The following is a 21,582-nucleotide window of genomic DNA, read 5'->3' as shown; positions in this document are numbered from 1 at the left end:
AATGTGAAAGGAAAGCCGGAGTGACTGAGAATTCATAAGGGAGAATGTTATCGCTGCAACCAAAGGTCATATTGTTCACTTCTTCCTGACAGGCAGTACGAGAGAAGGAGAGAGACAGGGAGAGAGAGAGAGAGAAGGGAGTGTAATACAGTTTGGAAAGAGGCTGAGGGAGGGGGTGAGAGAGGGAGGGTGAAACTGCAGAGAAAGAGAGGGAGAGGGAGGACAGAGAAAGATTGGTAGGGAGGAAGAGAAAACCACAATGTGGGCCTCAAACTGCACAAGGACACATTCAGTGCTTTTTACACACACAAAGACACGTAAAAACAGTACATGGCCAAAAGTATGTGGACAGCAGGACACTAACATGGGCCTGAATCAAACCCACAAAACATGGTTTCTGTCTAGTATTAGTGCTTCTCATATTACTGTCTAGAAGTATTGATTCAAATTGATAAATCCTGATTGGTGCTATAGGAAAAGAAAAAGCTCTAATGAAAAAAAAAACTTTAGGCTATATGAAGATGTTGATAATAAACATTACAAAGACAATAGATATGACACAAGCTCAAAATGGCATGATATTTGTCAATATTAATCTTTCTACATTGTTACAATGTAAAGCTCAGAGTGGGCTGCTCTAAAACCACTCTGTCTCGTAACATTCTGTTATTATCTTAGCGTGGTGAATGTGAAGGTCACAACTTGTCCATGAGAGCATTTTGGAGTTTTTGGCTTGTGTATTTGATAAGTTTGATGAGGGAAACCAAGAAATCCCATTAACCTTCGTAGCGTAGCTCTGAGCAGCTCACGGCTCTGCTCCGCCGTTCTAAAAATAGCTTTCACCGACAATTAAAGGTAACGAACCTACTGCTAAGACTATAGGGATTATGGCAATGGGCCAATTTGACGAAATGTTGAGCTTTCCCTTTAACAATTTTAACTTCTATGGAGACTGACTCACTGATGGAGACTCACTCTAGTGGCCATTAGAGGAACTGCAGTTTTTGGCTCCTCAGTATCAGCTTCATTTTTCAGCCTCGGAGGCTGATGATTGGTCACATCCCATCACACACTTGTACTAACATTTGCTTAACTTATTAACCATAGTTGTAGTTGCAATGTGTTGATGGGAAACCATGTATGTCCAGATATGAGGACAGAGGCTGTCCTCTTGTCCCCGGCCGCAGGGAGAAGGTGATGTGGTATCAGAAAAGTCTGAATTAGGAAGAAGCTAAGGCAGATGTGTGGCCCAGATGTGTGTGGCCTGTGTGTCACCATGACGACAAACAACCTCTTATCACTTAGGCAATTCTCAATTTAACCCAAACCATGATCCTTGCCTGAATCTAACCAAGAAGTTTGTGCCTATAAACCTACATGTTTATTATCATTTCCACTGGAACCCATTGAACCGGCTGTGTCTGTTTCTCCATGACGCTTTGGAGATACGTGGTTTTCATAGGACAGTGACGTGAGACGGAGGGAACAAACCTGGCAGGAGGGTTCGTGGAAAACACACTCTGAGTAATGGCACTTTAAAGTAGGTGTCCACAAACCTTTGGCCATAAAGTAGATGGACACACACACACACACACACACACACACACACAGGGAACAGGACATAAATCTACACACACATACATGCATGCATGAGGCACGTTTAACAGCTTACACATGAAAACGCACGCGCACACTCACACACACACACACACACACACACACACACACATTTTAGTAATTGTATCTGGAGGGGGTCTCTCTCTCCCTCTCTGGGGAGTGGTGGCCCCCTCGATCGCCCGCTTCACTTGAACTCTTGATTCCTGAGATGAAATGAAGCAGCGAGCGAGCAGCCTCAACCTTAGCACCTTCTCACACACACACACACACACACACACACACACACACACACACACACACACACACACACACACACACACACACACTGTATCCATTTTATCTGTCCCAATAGAAAGAAAGCAGTACCCAGCGCTGAACAATATCACTGATATCTGCTCCAAATATACACACTCCCACACACACTAACACACACACACACCAGGGGAAGGGAGCGCTGGGACAACCAAGGCGGCCAATAGGCACGCCGGAAACCTGAGAGCTGACCAATGAGCAAACAGGAAACTTTTGGGGACTTTCCAAAGTTTCCAAACTTTTTTTTGGCTCCACTTGCTTTTGTAAGATTTTTATTTTTTCATGTTGACGTGTACCAGTGTGTGTGTGTGTGTGTGTGCGTGTGTGCGTGTGTTTCTGTCCTGTTCTGCATGCGAGCGTTCCCCTTTTAATATATGTGGTACAGTGTGTGTGTGTGTGTGTGTGTGTGTGTGTGTGTGTGTGTGTGTGTGTGTGTGTGTGTGTGTGTGTGTGTGTGTGGGTGTATTAGGAGGGTGTTTACCTTGGCAGGCTCTCAGACACAGACAGGGGAAAGCTAGACTTAGAACGTATTAGTTTTCACAGTTATTGTTTTTAGAATTAATTTTTGTGTTTACATTAATTATCTAGTTCAACAAACAGATTTAAGTTGACAGTTTACACACGCACGCATGCACACACACACACACACACACACACACACATACTGATCTAAGTAAGAAAATAACTTTACTTCTATCCACAGCTTCATTATTAAACTGATTTGATATATTAAGATAAAATAAAGTGATAAACTAATCTGATTGTGAACTGATCTAATTCAGGAAAATTCAACAAAATTTACAAAAAAGAAAAACTAGAATCCTATTAGAATATCCTAAATTACAATTTGAAAAAAGCACTAAAAGGAAATAAATTTGATGAATATGATAATAATAAATATTAAGACAGTTTTGTTGGAGGTGAGTTTAACAAAGAGAGATAATATAATATATACCATCTGTTGTGTTTTTGACTCACATTATAAATTATTAAACTTCAGAAAAGAGGTTCTCGTGCTGCTTTGCTCAGAGCAAGAATTTTTGGAGTTGGGAGAAACAGTTTGAGCATCATTTTATTATTTTACTTTTTTACTTCAAACAAATTTATTGCTTTCAAAACCATTTTGGTTTTATAATTTTGTTTTTATAAGCATATCTCATGATCTGATTTCCAAGAAAAGAAATGTCCCCGCAAAGAGCCGCAGGGCAACAACTGGAATATTACAAAGAGTTCAAACAAACTGTGGGAAAAACCACAGTTTGTGCACCAAACACAAGGAGATAGATGTTGTGTTATGATAGAAAAGAATTAGTTTGTGCAACGTGCCGTCCGAGCACGTCAGAGGGCGAAAGTGTTTATAGCCGTTCCACATGGGCAGAGTGAAAATCCAGCTGTTATAAGGTGGGTTTCCATCCTCCACCTGTTTTTATGTGTGCTCTGACTGAGTGGAAGCGGCAGACATTCAAAGAGACCTCAAAGTGTTCACGCTCGACCGAGGTGGAGCTGGTTTATCGACGAGCTTAAGTTACACACAAGTTGAGCGAAGCAAAATGCAAAGGAAACAGAGTTGGCAGATAAATCAGAACGTATATGAAGCGCCTGACTGAAACATCCACTGTGGATGAGAGATGGACGCAGATGAAGACATAAAATCTGTGAGGGGCGAGGAGGAGACAACTTCATTTTTCTATTGTGTTATTATTATTTTGTCTTATCCACCTTAGATTCTGCTTCTTTTGTTCATTTCTTATTCCATTTCCCTTTTGTGCTGCTGCTCTTTTGTGTCAAATGTGATTGTCCTGCTCAGTGGATCAATACAGATCTTAGTGTCTAACATGTTTGGGCGTGGAGGTGTAATCTGAAGAGACTCTTGTTTCACCATCAGGGAACTACAAACCAGAACAATCTGGACTCAGACCGTCTATGCAGCTCACTATTATAGGCAGCAGTGGTTTAAACATGGGTCGCCACACACCAGGTGCATTCTGGGCAATCTCTGAGGGGTTTCACTGTGCATGTACATGTATGAAGGCTACGTGGGACTGATGCCTCATTACAGTAATGCATGCAACAAACAGAAAGGCCACGTTTCCATCACATTTTCCACATTTTTCTTCGCTGACCTCGGCTGTTTCAGTGACATCATCGGGTCACCATCTTTTTCTGCAATCAACCCAAAACCCCATCCGCCCATTCTGAAGCAATATGGATGCCAAATGATGGACGAATGCTTTTTTTTTGGGGGGGGGGGTTATAGAAATTGCTGGACACAGGCCTTCCAATGCTGTGACTGGAGAGGTGTGGGTGTGTGTATGACTGTGTATGTGTGTGTGTGTGTGTGTGAAAAGTTATTCCACTGACAGGCAGCTCTGATGGAGTTCACAGGCAGCTTCAATCTGAAACCACCCCGCTCAGGCTGAAATGAAATTCGACTGGAGATGTGTCACGTAGTTTGGTTTTCAATACGATCCTCCATATTTAATGGCAGCAGAAGAGGTGACCCTCGGCACAGCATGTGTCATCAGACAGGAACAAAGACACACACACTAATGGAGTAGGTGAGGACAAAAGCAGTTTCTGTGAAAACGTGAGCACAGCTCGTAAACCTCACACAACCTCCTCTGGCAGAGCTGCACCTCTTTTTTAATGCTACTAGATGAACTTAAGAGAGAGAGAGGGAGAGAAATAGAAAAATGGAGACAGACTGAGAAGAGATGACTCACGGTGGACAAGAAAAAGACAGAAACAGTAGAGAGACTGACAGAGGGAGGCAGACAGAAACAAAGAGAGAGAGGGAGAAGGGAAGAGCGAAGGCAGAAGGGGGTCAAAGACGACGTTTGGAAGGAGACGAGGGAGGGAGGGAGTTGCCTTTGCGGGGGAGTCGCTCTGCTCTCCTCTTCGTATCCCTATCAAAACTTGGCTGGCATTCAGAAATACACTCAGTGTGTGTGTGTGTTTGAGTCTGTAGTGATCACACAGTTGGGATTACAAGCATGTTACACATTCAGCTTATCCTGTCTCTACAAATAACTCATCCTTAGAAGGTAAAACTTCATCTGAGACTTGTTTTTTTTTTGTAAAAGTTTGGGTCGACATCAGACACGAGACGAATTCAAGTCAGAATATTTGATCCTCTGTCTTTAAGCCTTCTCTTTATTGAAGCCTCGCGGTCCTGAGGATGCTCTCGTGGACAATACTGACTCTCACATATCCTCAGTGTTCCTGATCTCTCTCTGTCTCTCTCTCTCTCACACACACACACACACAGACAATTACAGACTGTTACCCCCAGCAGGCCCTTCAGACATGCCGGTGGAGGGGAGTGAAACCTAAGCGGAGAGCGTCTCTCGGGGGATGGCGGGGCGTAGGAGCCAGATTGAGGCCAGATGTTGCAGATGCAGGAGCGAGCCAACAGGCCTAGGATCCATTTATAGGCTCAGCCCGCCTCGCTGCATAACAATACGCTGATAATAACATGACCAGGGCTTTTCATTACACTGCCCGTTGCACTTAATGTCAAGAGGGGAGAAAACGATCTCACTGCTGCTCGCTCTGTACAAACTTTCTAATTCAAGTCTTGTTCTTGTTGTGTTTTTGTCTGATCGTGCTGCTCTTGATTTAATATAAATTCTGGGTGGTCTAAAAATAAAATCTAATGTTTTAAAGTCCCAGAGGTTTTTAATGAGATACAAAGGTTTCATCAGGAAGCAGCAGCAGCATATTCAGGAAGTGTTTGCAGGAATGTGCATGATGTCAATAACAATAGTAGAGAGACAGAGAACTAAATCTGCTGAATTTGCTGTTTGAGACCTGCAGTGTCAGGAGGGTCCTTTCCTGTGAAAACCCCCTCTGGCACACAGGAAGTGATGCACTTTAATTTGCAATAAATCAAAGAAGAATTAGGGAGTTAAAACGAGCAGGGAGAGCCACCACAGCTGAGCAGGCTGAGAAGAAACAGAACAGAGATGGGGAATTTTCTCTTTGTCTTGAAATGAGAAATTAATTTGTACAATTACTCATTAGCTGCACTTCTGGGCATCAGAATCTAATAGTTGAAGCAAACTATTGGCCTGATGTGTTATCTGAAGACAACAGGTAGCCTATATTTTAATTCCCATTGTCATAAAGAGTGGGAACGAGCGGTTCCAGTGATGTTCAGCCGCATCTGGGATAAGTTGTGTGGAAAGAATGAGAAAACAAAGCTTGAGAAAGTTTAATCTGACCAATCAGGGCGCGATCTGGCTGCGACTGTTGAATTCTTGGATACAACAATTATAACATTGGGGTTTTTATGACGCTGTTCAATGAGTTGACATCTACTCCGGTTGGAGCGCGACGGCGCTTTACAACGTCCCGTACTTGCAAAAACTCCCATTAAAGGCTGGAAAGTCAACAGTACATGCTCCACTGGTAAATACACATGACTGTGCAATTCTGTCAATGCACAATAAATGTTTCTATTGCATTCTGGGAGAGGAAGTCCACTGAAGTGACCAATCAAGAAGTGGGAAATACTGACTGACTGAGCTTTTATTATGATATATTGGCTGATAAGAGCAATTATAATAATGATAATAATGAAAAGTTGATTTATATAGCAGTATCCAATAGGGGCATTTGTAAACTGAATTATAACTGCATTGTAAAAACAAATTGATTTAATGGCCATGAAATTAAATCACTTATTTTAAACAAGTGGTTTGATTTGGAGGATTGAGGATCTTTCTGCTCTGATCTCCTCAGACAAGTCCTGAAGAGCTGATGACTTTGTTTTTCAATCTAGAGCTCGGAGCAACGAGAAGCGACCCCTCTGCTGAGCAGATCTGACTGATAGTCTGAAGCCAAGTTTCTCAATGGCTTTGTAAGTGATCAATAAAATCTTCAAATCAACTCTTAAGGCAGCACGGAGCCAGTGAAGAGAAATGTGGTCACATTTCCTATAGTCCCAGTTAAAACCCTGGCAGCAGGGTTGTGGGTGAGCTGGGGGTGCGGTGGGGGAGCGCTTGTTTTTTCTGATGCCAGAGAGCAGCCAAATGTAGGAGTCAAATTGAGCGGTTGTGAAAGCACAAATAACAATTTCCAGATTCTTCGCAGAAAGACGTCCTTGAAATGTTTCAGAGATGATTGCAAACAGGGTGAAACTGTGGAGTTTACCTGTTTATCTGAGGAGAGGTTATGATCAAAGCTGACACGGAGATTTCTGAAATGATGAGTTATGAAACGAGACGGTGGAGGCGGACTGGTTTACATTTGGCTGTTTGCACTGTCTCGACCTGCACTCTAATCTCTGTCTTTCGCTGCTGGAGCTCTTGTGATCTCCACTTACTGAGCTCATGCTGACGGTCCAGACTGGGGGTTAGAAGTGTGCTGTGTTACAGCTGGGTGGCAGTGGAGTGGGTTGTCCAATAACTGGAGGGTTGGCAGTTCAAATCCATCCCAGTCACTCTCATTGTGGCCTTGGGGAAGAAATTGTTGCGGAAATTTTCAGGCCTGCCTGTGGAGAGTCAAAAAACAAGACCAATCATGCGCAATAATATATAATTTTATTCTCTCCAGAGAGAAACACACGGCAGTCAAGTAGCTCAGGGTTGAACCACTGAGCAGTGGTTGCAGCCTCTTCTTAAACTCCATCCTGTGCCTCTGGTTATCTCATTCCCAGTCATAAGATGAGCTCTTCTAGGAAAGGTGCAATACTCAACAGATGCATGTCCCTAAATGGTGTTGTAGCAACCCCATTTGTTGCTTCATCTATAGGGATTTATAACCTAGATCAGTCTCAGAGAAGGTTATACAGAGTCCATCCTACCTTCACTTCAAACATAAGGTCACACACACCAGGGTACAATTGGTTAACACTAACTATTCTACCAGACTTTGACAGAATAGGACTCCACCACAACATCTTACCTTACCTCTATCTCTGTCTCATAATGTTTCATTATTATCTCATAGCGTGGTGAATGTGCAGGTCACAACTTGTCCACCAGAGCGTTTTGGAGTTGTTGGATTGTGTATTTGATGAGTTTGATGAGGGAAACCAAGAAATCCCATTAGCCTTTGTAGCGTAGCTCTGAGCAGCTCGCGGCTCTGCTCCGCCGTTCTAAAAATAGCTTGCACCGACAATTAAAAGTAACGAACCAACTCCTAGGGATTATGGCAATGGGCTAATTTACCAAAATGTTGAACTATCCCTTTAAATGTATTGTATAGTTCCCTAATGAATTTGTGTAGGGGCCAAGTAACATGATCCCAAAATGACCAGAGTGCCGCGGCTTGTGTCTCATCCACTGTTTAGTTTCTGTTTTATTTCTGTATCTCGTTTTCTCGTCTATTTAACCTCAGTGTTTTCCTGTTGTCCCTCGTCAGATCGTCTGCTCTGTGTTCCTGCTTGGTTTTCACTTTCCAGTTGTTTTTTTCTTCTCTCATAAGTTAAATCATTTTTGTTGTAACTTATCAATTTCCCTGCCATGTCTACATTTGGGTCCAACTCCGATATTTTTATATGCTGCATTTCATTTGAACTCGATTTATATTCGAGAAAGTATAGAATACAGTTGTTTAAGATTATGTGTGGTGTTTTTAATCATAATTTGAAAAAGAATAATAATTAGTTAAAAAATGTATTTTCATCAGTAATTTTTTTTATCAATTACTAGAAATTTCAGGCGACCCCATTTGAATCTCAAGCGACCCAACATGGGGTCCCGACCCAAAGGTTGAAAAACACTGGCCTACACAACCTGACCCAGAGGATTATAGCGTTGACCCCAAATCAACAGAGAAGCGCCTCCAGTGATAGCCTGCATGGCCTTGTTGTGTGTGTGTAACAACACACACAATGCTCAACACTTAACACTAACATTTGTATCAACTGTAGTTTGTAGTGTCTCATTGCCCAACACTGATTTATGTATACAAATCTCCAGTTTTTAAAGCTTTTCAACCATTTAGAGTTTATTTTTAAAAAAAGAAAGAAAAAAAAACATACAGTAAACAGCAGAGGACAAAGCTGAGACAGGTTAACTGTGTTCTCGGTCCACTGAGATAAGACTTGACACATTTGAACAGTGATAATCTGTGAGACAATGTTACACTGGGCTTATCTTGTAACAGAGTGGGTAACAAACAGAAATCCACCGGCTTCCAAGAATTCACCATCATAGAGCGTTCTCTGTGGTTATCTGCTGACCGACTCCTCTTATCACTGATAGAAACTCACATCATCATCATATTTTTTCAGACAGACATCTTTTTCTGTGTCCTTCAAAGCCTTTTTTTCTCTCCCTGGTTTCACCTCAGCCATAAACGTGATGGATGCTCAGAGTTATGATGAGATGAAAGGTTGAGAGACCCGGAGCCAGAGGAGATAAAGTAGAAGAGAGGAATGCCAGGAACATCAGTTCAACTTTCTTTTAATTTAAACAACCTGACATCTTGGCTTCGGTGTGAAGCAGCATACGGTGGCAGATAAGTCAGATAGGCCAAGGCCTTTGAAGAGAGAGGTTGACCCTGGAAGACCCTACTGTAAGCTCAGCCAGTGTGGTGATAGAAATGTATAGATGTATCATATTAATGACTTTAAACTCTATAATATGCAATAAAAGCCATCTACTGTCAGAATTCAGCTGTTGTGCCACAGTGAGAATGTTTTAAAACTGTATCCCAGATCATATTCTGATGTAAAAGGTGTTTTTCTCACAGTGAGGCTGGGGACACAGATCTTCACTCATGATATGAGCGTTCACAATAAACTATAGAAGGCTATCTGTGTTTTTTCAGCGCAAAAATGAAACAATAAAGTCTCCAGGAGAAAGTCAAAGAGGGAGAAAGCTCTTGTTCTTCAGGTCGGCCCCGCCTCCTCCTTCTCCTCCTCCTCCTCCTCCTCCTCCTGTGTGCAGGGGACGGGGAGGGTAGAAGTGGAGGAGTCAACTCTCTGCCATTGTTCTTGTTCTGGAAGTCTGGGAAGGCGACGGGACGGCGCTGGTCGGGGAACCGGACGGCGGTCTGTCGTTATGACGGGCTCCGGTCCGAAGCTCGGGGTCCTGCTGCTGCTGGCGGTTCTGCTCCAGACTGTGGTCGTCACCATCACCGTGCTGCACTTCACCACGGCTCTCAACTCGGTAAGAGAGAGGGAAAAAAAATATAAAGTTCATGGTTCGGACGGACCGACGAACCGGGGACGCGCGCGGGGGCTTTTACGCATCGCTATGCCCGTGCGCACCGCGAGGCAGGCGCGAGGTTGGCGTGGGTTTAGATGCAGAGGCGTGAAATTAGACTTACTGACCTTGAACGCCTCATTGTGATTATTATGGACTTTCAACGCGCAATTAAGTGTTGACAATTTTTGAAAAAAAAGTTTTGAACTTTTTTTTTTAATGCGCATGGGTTCTGCTGCTGCTGCTCCACAGCTCAAACCAGGCCACACTGTACAGTACCATACCCTCACATTGAAATACATCAACTTTGCACAATGCAGCTCCATGCATGCATACACCTTCTTTTTAATTTGCAAAGACAAACAATCAGAGAAGCACAAGGAAGTAAAGAGCTGCAGCTATTTCTCTGATTATCTGTGATTATCAGGAAGAGGTTTTTACAGAGCTGTGTGTATGTGTGTGTGCATGTGCGTGTGCCCGTGCGCGCCTTGAACTCACTGTGCTTGTTTTGGTGAAGTCAGAGTCCTTTGGTTACCTGGATTGAGTCCAAGACAACTCTCAGTCTGTGTTTACAGGAATTAATCATTAATCCAGAGGAGATGCAGCAGCAGTATATAGAGAAATGAAACATAAACACATAAAAAGCTAAGAAAGGGAGGGGACGTGCCAGGAAATATGTTGACCCAGGTTCCTAGTAAAGTTTAGTGTGACAGTGATTATAAAAGGTGATTTATACCTTTGTCTTTCTTTAAAAAAAAGGTAATGTCTTCTATTATGCCATAAAGAATGGGGATATTAATGCTTAAAGGAAAACAAAAGGAAACAAAGAGCAGGGTTACCTCCAATACCTCCATCAGACGTGTTTGACAGGAAGTTAGAGGAGATGTTCGACCTAATTGTTTGTCGACATTTTGGCTCTGTGCAGATGAAGGAGACGTTCGGCAGGAGCAGTGTTTCGTGTCTGACGGGCTCTGACCTGCAGAGCATCACGGCGGTGCGAGGGGATCCGTGCTGGCAGGTCACTCAGCAGCTTCACCTGCTCATCGAGAAGGTAACGTGGAACAACCCCCCCAAAACCCCTGTCTCACCCCAACACACCGAACTTCACCCTGAACGCCTCCAAACCTAACTTGGAGAGTGATTTCATTGTGTACAGCACCAAATGACCTGTATTTCCTGATCAGTATTAATGACTCAGTGATTATCTGGCCAGCTGCTCAGATTTCTGGCGTTCAGAGCTCCACTTTTCTCTCCCAGCCTGCACTGGATCAGAAAATCCCCACCCACTGCAGTTTGGAAACATTACTAATCCCCCCACACTTCAGCTGCAAAGGCCAAAGAAGAAGCTTTATTGATCGATTATCATACATAGTGCTGCCTCTTATGTAATCATATTTTTTACAACTGTGGGAGTTTGCCCTTGATGATTTACATTTGAGTCACTGGTTTTCTCAAAGACAGAGGAGTTGAAACGGAACAAAACTGAAAAAACAGTCAGTTGTCTAAACAGCAGGGCAGAGTTTTCACCCGTTTAGCGCTGAATCTGATTATCGATTGACAGACTGAATGTGTTTTGGTTTCAGATACTGTAGGTTGTTAAAAAAAATCCAACAATTTGAACATGTCTGCTAATGCTCTGGAAAATTATAACAAGCACTTTTTTAATTTATGCTGCTCCCTTAATAACACTGTCAGATGAACAATGAACAATTTTAAAGGCCCCATACAGTAGATGCTCATGTGATTATGAAACAGCTCTAGGTTCTGTATTAATACTATGAAAGTAACAAAGCCTCAGTCCACTGACAAATGCACAGTCTGTATTCAGAAACGGTTTGTTTTTTCCTAAAACCAGCCGTCAGGTCTTCCTGTAACGTTGTGATGTCACAACAGAACAGTTACGGCCCAAGCCCCGCCTACTTTGACCATCCAACCTTGCAGGATCTGGCTGCTCTGAGTGTTTCAGTGAAATCTGCTCTATTTTTATTAGATCACTCATAAAACAATCAGCCAATTAGGGTCAGAGCCTCCTCTCTTCTGATTGGCTGACTTGTAGCTACTTAGAGCTACAAAGGTCTGATGAGTTCATGTTCAGACTTTTCACTTTTCTGACTTCCAGACTGATGCTGACGTGACTTGAGGACATTTATCAGGCCTCACACGGCTCCCAACTCATTTTTGCCTCTTTTTCTCAATTTGTCTTGCTTCAGAGGAACATTTCCTGTTCCCTTCAGAAGAGCTGCATGTTTTGAAAATCGTTCAAACTGTACAGCTCCGTGCCATGGAAAGATTGTTTCTTAAACTGACATCGGAGCTCTTTCCAACTCCCCCCCTGATAAATGTGAATTCCCCACTCAAGCTGCTGCTGTGGAAAAAGGTGTGCGCACCTGTGCAACACAATAACAGCATGATAAACGATGACAGTAATATTTGTAGTATTTACTGATATATGGGGGCTATTGTATGAGCCAGACTCCAGATGAGTGTAACAAAATAGCTTGAGGGACAAGTCTGCTGTAGTTTTATATTTTTCTTATTCTGAACAAACGCTGAATGTATCCACTAACAAGCCTCATGTATCTTATTGCTCTGAGCCACAGAGCTCCAGTGTTTCCAAAAAACATTAAAAACACATCAGTGACTCACACATTACGCTGGATGACATGTTCCCTCATCATCACCACACACGTCGTAGTGTATTTAGCCTTACTCCTACACAAATGCTGTCCTACTGCCCCAGATAACCAATAGAACACCAAATATGGATTAATCCGCTGCTGAAAGTAGTCCCCCAAAAGTTCACTGGTTCTAACTGCTTGTTTGTTGATTAGCCTTTTTAAAGCAGAAACTAAAGAGAAACAAAATCAAAGTATTTGCAGATGAACCAAGACACTGTTTTGGTATTTTCTTGCAGTTTCTTGACAATAAACAAAATTCAAACCATGACCAGCCTCAGACTTTAATGTCCTTTTAATGTTAGACAGGTTTTGATCTTTAACCAAACACCAAAGTAAGTTAAAGGCAACAAAATGACTTCGGAGGACACTAGGTCCTTGTACAGATCACAAAGTCATAATTATTATTATTATCATCATTATCGTCATGATTATCTTTATTAGGGACTTCCTGTCCTGTAGATCTGAGCCCTGAAAAATGCTGAAATGATCCAAATCACCGTCTGCAGATGCACAATGAGCTCCTTCATAGCTGGATGTGATCCTGTGTGGTTTAATCAGCACAGGAATGCATTCACCTGCACGCACACGCTCGCACGTGTACACACACACACACACACACACACACACACACACACACACACACACACACACACACACACACACACACACACACACACACACAGACTTAGAGAGTTATTCTTCGTCCTAAACCTTGCTATTTGTATATTGTTTGTTTTTGTTCCTTCTCCTCCTCTGACTTTGGGTATTTTCTGACTCGGCTGCCTGAATAAATTTAGTTCAGAGCATAAACATAATACTGGGACATTTTGAGCCAGAGCACTGGTTTACGCATTTAACTCAGGACACAGTGAATCTACATTTAAAATATCCTGTAATAACAAAAGATGTCATTTCCTTACCTTATTTACCGTCCAAATGTTTGTACAAATGAATTTCCCACATATTCCACGGAGCTGTTTGCTTCATTTTCATACGATGACTCAGTTATTGTTTAAACAACTATAAAGTTGCACGTTTTCCCACAGTGGGACTAATAAAGTAATAAAGGAGTAAATTATCAGTAATTGGTCTTAACAAGTTTATTTCCCCAAACGTTGTTGTCTGTCAACCATTTCTGTGTGATGCTACAAAATAGTACAGAGGCGTAAAATGTAAATTGTCAGATATGTGATAAATGTGAGAATTAGTGGCTGACAGTGAAAACAATACCGCTGCACAGATCTTCATGTCTGCCAGAGAATACATAATCACTAATTCCTGCTGTCTAGTGAAACATCTCATCGTCAGTTTGATGGATTTGGCAGCGAAAGGAGCTCGAAAGAGAGTTTTAGGTTTACACAGATACTGATGACACCCGGAGGATCGATCACACTGACATCACCGATGTCTTGGCGTTTCCTCCAGGTTGACTGTTTAGTTTTTTTTAATAGAAAGATCTCCTCACCTCTGTTTCGTGGTTGATGACTGACAGTCACAGCTGTGAACTGAAGTCAGGTTCAGGTTCAACGATGAGTGTGACTATAAACTGGAGCTAATGACTTCATAAATAAAGTCATACATACATAGATGAATCACACATGGATGTTAGCGTACATGAAAACTATGATTTAAAGTCGCCCATGAGGACAATATATAACCACAAAGGCAAACTGAGATGATTGAGGGTTGTTTAATGTTGAGCTGTTGGAGTCCGTGTCATGTTTTTAATCTGGACGGAACGTCGTCCAACATTGTTTGAACTTGTGCTTATGCTGAGCTCCTTCCTCCCATATGTTCGCAACATTTAGATTTTTTTTTTCCTCAGGTCTTTCTTTGATTCTGCCTCAAAACAAAGCCTTGTCTCATATCCTGTTTCATCTGAAAGCTGTGTCAAACTTCACAGCAAGTTCTAATCTGAGAGTCATTACACTGCCCATAAATTCTTGTTCGCACTGACTGAATTCTGCACTTTTCCTCCACCATCCTCTCATTTTATGGCTAAAAAGAAGAAACCGTTAACCTCCTCAGTAACCAGTGAGAACTTAAAGCGCACTGGTGAAACATTTATTATAATTCTTTCTTCCCTGACGCTTCCAGAAACACCTTTGTTCACCGGGGTTTTTTCCCCAATTCAGACAACCTCATACACACATACATCCAGGATCTGGCTTTACAAAGCAAACGGCTGTCATCAGTTTGGCAGTAGTTGCATCTTTTTGGAGCCAATTAATTGGGTAAAGGAATGTAAAATACAAGGAAGGGGGGGAGAGAGGGGTCGATTACCGGGGACGGATCTGTTACGCGACGCAAACATGAAGGCTCCTTTTTATTCACCGGGGCAAACTTCCCGATCTTCATGTCAGCAGAATTTCAGGGCCAAAAGTCAAATAATGGCTGTTTGGCAGGAGTGAAGAATGAGCTGAAGGCCGTTGTTATATAAATGCTGCATATATAATGTGTTTTTTAAATTCATTTTCTGATTTACACCAGTGCTCGGTTGAAACTTTAGGAATACATTTCTGATATTCAAGACTGACATTCAGCTTTGTAATTGTTAAAAATGTTTATAAGTACTACTTTTTTGTGTTTTTTGGCTGAAAAATGCATCAGCCCATAATAAATGCTCTCTATTGTTTCCCCTGCAGTCTCTGTCTCAGCGTTACCAGAGGCAGATTTCCTCGGCAGTAAGAGGTGAGAAAGCCAAACTATAACATACGCACCAATCATTAACCAATTCAAAATAGAAGTTTACTTTATTCCAATAATGAAATGAGTTAAAGATTTTTGTTGATGTTATTTTTCAATGTTAGATGAAGTGTCTCGGGTGCTGCCTTCACTTGTGATGGAGGACAGAGCTTCACCTCGGCCCAAAGTGGCGGCTCACGTCACTGGCAGCTTTGTGCCCAAACTGGAGCGAGAGGGAGGAGGTATATATTTATATACACATACACATATATAAATTCTTTAAAGGGATAGTTCAACATTTTGGCAAGTTAGCCCATTGCCATAATCCCTATAGTTTTAGGAGTAGGTTCATTACCTATAATTGTCGGTGCAAGCTATTTTTAGAACGGCAGAGCAGAGCCGTGAGCTGCTGAGAGCTATGCTATGGAGGCTAATGGGATTTCTTGGTTTCCCTCATCAAACTCATCAAATACACAATCCAACAACTCCAAAACGCTCCCGTGGACAAGTTGTGACCTGCACATTCACCACACTACGTTACGAGACAGAGTTGTTTTAGAGGCAAATGCAGAGACTGTTTGCTGAAAAACTGCCCCCAACCGGAACGCACATCAGCGGTTTTGCATGAATTTGCCTCTAAAACAACTCTGTCTCGTAACGTTCCGTTATTATCTCATAGCGTGGTGAATGTGCAGGTCACAACTTGTCCACCAGAGTGTTTTGGAGTTGTTGGATTGTGTATTTGATGAGTTTGATGAGGGAAACCAAGAAATCTCATTAGCCTCCGTAGCGTAGCTCTGAGCAGCTCTAAAAATAAAAAAAATAGCTTACACCGACAAATAAAGGCAACGAACCTACCTAGATATACAGTTTACTACTTTCTAGCTGTTTTTATCCTGAACCTGTCTTGTCTGCAGCTCCTGTCTCGACTGGGCGTCGCGTCCAGGGCCAGAAGATCTCGTGGTGGGAAGGGCAGAAGGGGCTGGCCTTCCTCCAGGACGTCCAGCTGGTGGACGGGGAGCTGGTGGTGCCGCAGCCCGGCCTCTACTACGTCTACGCCCAGACCTACTTCAGACACACCCACTCCCTGGAGGAGGAGGGTGAGGATGGCGAGGAGGCGGAGGACCGGGGGAGGCCCCTGCTGCAGTACGTCTATAAAAAGGTGAGAATCTGATTTTGGCGCTGTAAAAAGACTGTATCAGCGATATAGGAGAGAGACAGACGGGAAACACAAAGGGGACGTTGTGGTTATGTGGCGTGTGCTTTATTTGACCTCCAGGCACGAGGACGTGTCTGAGAGTATATTTTGAATCTGTTAGTGTTGGTTGCTCTGAAAACCACAGACGGTTGATTCACAGCCGGGGAGAATCTGTCTTACAAATCAAACGTGAGGTGACTAATATCAGTCCAGACAGTGAGTGTGTGTCACATCCAGACACACACTCTGCTTAGTCAGATAAACTACAGATTATGTATCATGTGCAACAAATAAAAACACAGACCCAGTAGAATTACATTAGATGAAATATCACCTTGTATTTATTATTGTTTGGAGGAAAGTGGAAGTGATTTTTTTTTTCAAATATATGTTTTTGCCTTTATTTGATAGGACAGTGTAGAGAGGCAGGAAAGCTGGGAAAGAGACTGGGGGAATTACCTGTGCAAATAGTAGTTTCAGTTGGAGGGTTGCTTTGTTTGTCTTGTGGAGTATGTGCATATTTATGTTTGTTTTGAACTTTGATGCGGAGGGCAAACTTATAGAAAATGAATCAGAGAAGCTGCCCCAAGGAAATACCAAGACATGCAACACAAATGATGTTTTAATGACCCATCGTTTAAAATGATGTTTTAACGGAGTTGTCCAGCTCTGGGTGTGGTGGTACTGACCAAAACTGACGTCCACTTTGAGTCACAGATGCAGAGCCGTGGATCCTAACTGCTGCTGTCTGTAGCTGGCAAAAATGTACTCAAATGTCAAGAACATATCTGAGGTCATTCAGACACAGTGTTTTTCCTATGACATTGTTTGTCCACTAAGGGCACAGAGCAGCACGGTTTTGTGCAGTTCTTAAGAAAACTGATTGAAGTTACAAAAAAGTTGTCGTTGATAAAGTGTAAAATGCAATTAGTTATAGTTAGTAGTTACTTTCCCCAAAAAGTAACTTAGTAGTAACTGAATTACTACATTATGAAAGTAACAAATTACCAGGAAAAGTAACTATTGCGTTACTTTTTTTGAAATAAAATGCACAAATATGTCAAATGACTTGGATTCGCCCCCCTAAACCCTTAACCTCCTGTTTATCTGGAACTAACCAACTCACTCAGTATCCCTCCGCACAGGCAAGCTCCGTGAAGAGTTGGTTAGTTCCAGATAAACAGCTTTTTTCCAACTAGTTGATGGACTAAAAGTGTATAACGTCACTTTAACCGGTGTTGACGGGAATTGAGGTAGTAGGCTAACGGCGAGTAACAGCGCATTTTAATGTCAGTAACGGTAACAGTGTTATAAAATAACGGCGCTATTCTATGTGCAGCGACTAAGCTAACACCGCTACATTTCCTTGAGGTGGTTGTGATGTTACTATGGAGCACATGATGTTGTCTTACAATCAATGATGGGAATATTATAAAATAAAGACTTTACAGACGGCGCTACTTTTTCCAGTAATGAGTAATTTAAAAAGTTACTGTTTCCCCTGTTGTAACGCCGTTACCGTCACTGACAATAAAATGCACCGCGGCCGTCACTTGACTCAAGAAGTCTGGTCACAAAATAATACACCCATTTTTTTTTCAGTCCATCCACGAGTCAGAAAAAAGGTGTTTATCTGGAACTAACCAACTCACTCAGTATCCCTCCGCACAGAGAGATACTGAGTGAGTTGGTTAGTTCCAGACAAACAGGAGGTTAGGGTTATGGTTAGGGTATTAGAGGGGTGAGTCCAAGCAATTTGACATTTGAGCATTTTATTAAAAATGTAACACAATAGTTACTTTTACGTTGTTTTTATAATGTAGTAATTCAGTTACAAACCCAGTTAATTTGGGGGGAAAGTAAATAGTAACTATAACTAATTACATTTTAAAGGTAGCGTGCCCAACACTACTTACAATCAGCCAAACCTCCGCCACTCACCTGTTCCTGTCCCGACAGGTGAGCTCCTACCCCGTCCCCATCCTGCTGATGAAGACCAGTCGGACTTCCTGCTGGTCCCGGGGCTCCCAGTTCTCCCTGCACTCGGCCCACCAGGGGGGGCTGTTCCCGCTCAGCGCCGGCGACCGCCTGTTCGTCACCGTGACCAACGCCTCCGCCGTGGACATGGACGAGAAGAGCAGCTTCTTCGGCGCTTTTCTCATCAGCTAGACGCCGGGACAACCAGGTGCAGGAAATCTCCAGATGTGACAGATGTGTGTTTTTATAATGATTGTGTTGATTAAAGGACTTAAAGGACCCGTCGAACGAAAAAAACAAACAAAACTGAGACGGCCGGAAATATCTGACAACACTGGTTCTGTGGGTGAGGAGGAGAGAAAGGACTGACCTGGATTTAAAGGCTGTGTGCGTGTTTTGTGTTTGTGTTTGTGTGAGATCGTATCACTGAGTTTCTCTGACTGTGTCGGGTCAGTGTGACCTGCAGAGACCTGCAGCTCTACACACATTTCTCTGAGGCGGACACAATCACTCCATCAGTTTACCGGCTTCATCTACAATCTCTGCATTTATTTCTGCAGCTCAGTTGCAACAGAGATCCTAATCTGCTGCCTGGTTTGTGGCCTGCATGTGTTCATCTGCACAATTCCTCCCATTCTCCTTCAAACCACAGGCTGTTCTTTAATCCGCAGGACCACTGATCACTCCGAGTAGTTTTTTTCCCCCCTCTGTGCGATGATAATTTTTATTGTCCCATGAGGGAAATTCCGTAACCTTTGAATGTTTGTGTGTCACATTAGAGACATTCGGATGCACGCAACATGTGCTGTTGACATATGGTCACATTTACGAGACCTTGAAGCAGGCGTGTGAAATCTCTCAAACTCCAAAACCCCTAAATTGACTTGTTTTGCCCGAAACTGACAAGCAACATTAGCTGATGTCCCGTGATGTGTGCCAGGTTTATACCACACACGACAAGTCCTGCCACACATGAATATTCCAATTTTCAGGTGAAATCCTGGTACACACTACGACCAGAGTTAAAAAAAAAAAAAAAAACTTTTTCAGGCATGAACTAACTTTTGGAAGAAATTCACGTTCAATTAGCAACCTCAACGTCAGCCAACATGTGCCACACATAGGAAAACAACAACTCCACATCAATTATATTATATTTTATGAAGTGTTTTCGCCTCAAGAAATGTTTGCATGGAGCTCCTTTCATGCACACACATTGTGTTCATTTGTGTGTTTGTGTAAAGATGTACATATGGTGCTAAATTCTCTGTGTTTTTTCATAGTTCTCCTAATGGACCTGCAGATATGGGATGTGAGGCTTTTCATTAGCTCTTGATTTTCTCTCTATAAGATGTCAAACATGAAGGTTGGGGGCCAGTTTACTGATGATGGACTTCCTGCCCCCTCTTCAAAGACCTCTCAGACACAGTTAGCGTCATGTTGCCCATGTTGACAGCCATGATGGAAGATAAAAGGTGGAACTTCACCACTTCTTCCTTTTTGCGAGGTTGGAAGTAAAAATTTAAAGCCCTGCTGCCTGTGTTTTTGTTGGCCGGCAGCATCAGAGTCTCCGCCTCTTGCTGTCGGCCTCTCAGCGCTCTGGCTCAGCCGCCGCCGCTCCTCTCCAAATGTCGAATTAAAACGCTCGCTAACGGCTGGTATTCCCGGGCCCTCATGTCACGTTGGATTAAACACAGATGTGACCTGTGGACGTGGAAAACATCATTCACATCAGCGTCCAAACAGCAGAGACATGAGGGGTTTTTTTTATTTTCTGCTCTGCTGTCGTCAGTGTGGTGTAATGAAGAGCTGCGGTGAAAACTGCTGCTCATCCACCGATGCCCGAGAAAATATGAAGCAAAATTACTGATTGTGTTTGACTGAAGGAGCCTGAAGGCATCAGTGACTTGAACTGACTGAGTTAGGACGGTCATTATTGATGTACATGTTTGATTCCTCATTTAGCATCTTGTGGTCTTACATTATATTATGATTAACCATAAGAGCACCTGTTGATGCACCATGACATCTACGTTTCAACAAGTGGCCTTATATTGAGACTGTTCCAGGTTCTACCAGGGCCGTTGCTAGGAATTCTGGGCCCCCTGAAAGAATACCAAAGTGGGCCCCTGACTTTTCCACTTTTTTTCTTAGACTACATATGTATTATCATTTTTTATTTAGCCTACTTTATTTTGATGCTAATGCAGCATCACTATGAGTATTAGTCAGGGTCTTATGCAGAATAATTCAGTCATACAAAGATTAGACTACTGGGGTTTATTGTGGGCCCTACTGGGCGCTGGGCCCCTAGAGTTATCATCACCTTTCTCCCCTATACAACGGCCCTGGGTTCTACCATTATTTATATATATATGTATATATACAGTGTATATATACTATGTATATATGTCATATACACATCAACACATTTACACAGAGTTCAGTCAGTTCTACTCACTGATGCATTCAGCTCCATTTTCAAAATATAAACAAATTATTCACAAGATCTTTTTTTGTAATTAAGGTTTAGAAACTTAACAGCATTGTTGTTGTTGTTGTTTTTTTTACCAATACCACGTGAATGCAGCATTCAATGTAGCATTTCTGTAAATATGAGACATGACTTTTTCTTTGTAATTTCTTGTTTTTTTGCTTTGACTCTATAAACTTTTTGTAAGTGGTTGTTTTTAGTTTTGTGATCTACAAAAATTACTTTAGACTCCAGGGGCCGGTGGCACAAAACACCTCAAGTTTCTTACTTGAGTTTAGCACCTAAAGTTTAATTTATTTGTTGCTCAGTAACTTAAGAAAAGGTTTCCTACGGAGAAAGTTTAAAGCATTTGAAGCAGTAAAAAAATGTTCTGCTGCATCGTTAAATGTGTCTTTATTATAAATATTAAGACAAGTAGAAGATCATAATTACTTAAGCAAACAGTTTAAGGAAACCATGAGGATG

General features: G+C 42.3%; 1 protein-coding gene across 1 annotated transcript; it reads left to right on the top strand.

The window, feature by feature from the left end:
* Positions 1-9,808: 9,808 nt before the first annotated feature.
* Positions 9,809-20,104, top strand: tnfsf10 (TNF superfamily member 10). Its single transcript, XM_085762696.1, has 6 exons — positions 9,809-10,049; positions 11,011-11,136; positions 15,409-15,454; positions 15,574-15,690; positions 16,366-16,610; positions 18,606-20,104. Exons 1-6 carry the CDS (start codon positions 9,942-9,944, stop codon positions 18,813-18,815), a joined length of 852 nt encoding a protein of 283 aa, XP_085618822.1. The 5' UTR covers positions 9,809-9,941; the 3' UTR covers positions 18,816-20,104.
* Positions 20,105-21,582: the final 1,478 nt, after the last annotated feature.

The sequence above is a fragment of the Trachurus japonicus genome, chromosome 20 (genome assembly GCF_045865225.1).
Source record: "Trachurus japonicus isolate A0001 chromosome 20, Traja_1.0".
Lineage (NCBI taxonomy): Eukaryota > Metazoa > Chordata > Actinopteri > Carangiformes > Carangidae > Trachurus > Trachurus japonicus.
This window is presented reverse-complemented; position numbering and strand designations above follow the sequence as displayed.

What these genes read in the sequence shown, in the direction of transcription:
- tnfsf10 (XM_085762696.1), top strand. Translation starts at nt 9,942, where the DNA reads ATGACGGGCTCCGGTCCGAAGCTCGGGGTCCTGCTGCTGCTGGCGGTT. An exon ending in GATTTCCTCGGCAGTAAGAG is followed by an intron (nt 15,455 to 15,573) that starts GTGAGAAAGCCA and finishes TTTCAATGTTAG; the next exon opens with ATGAAGTGTCTCGGGTGCTG. An exon ending in TGCAGTACGTCTATAAAAAG is followed by an intron (nt 16,611 to 18,605) that starts GTGAGAATCTGA and finishes CTGTCCCGACAG; the next exon opens with GTGAGCTCCTACCCCGTCCC.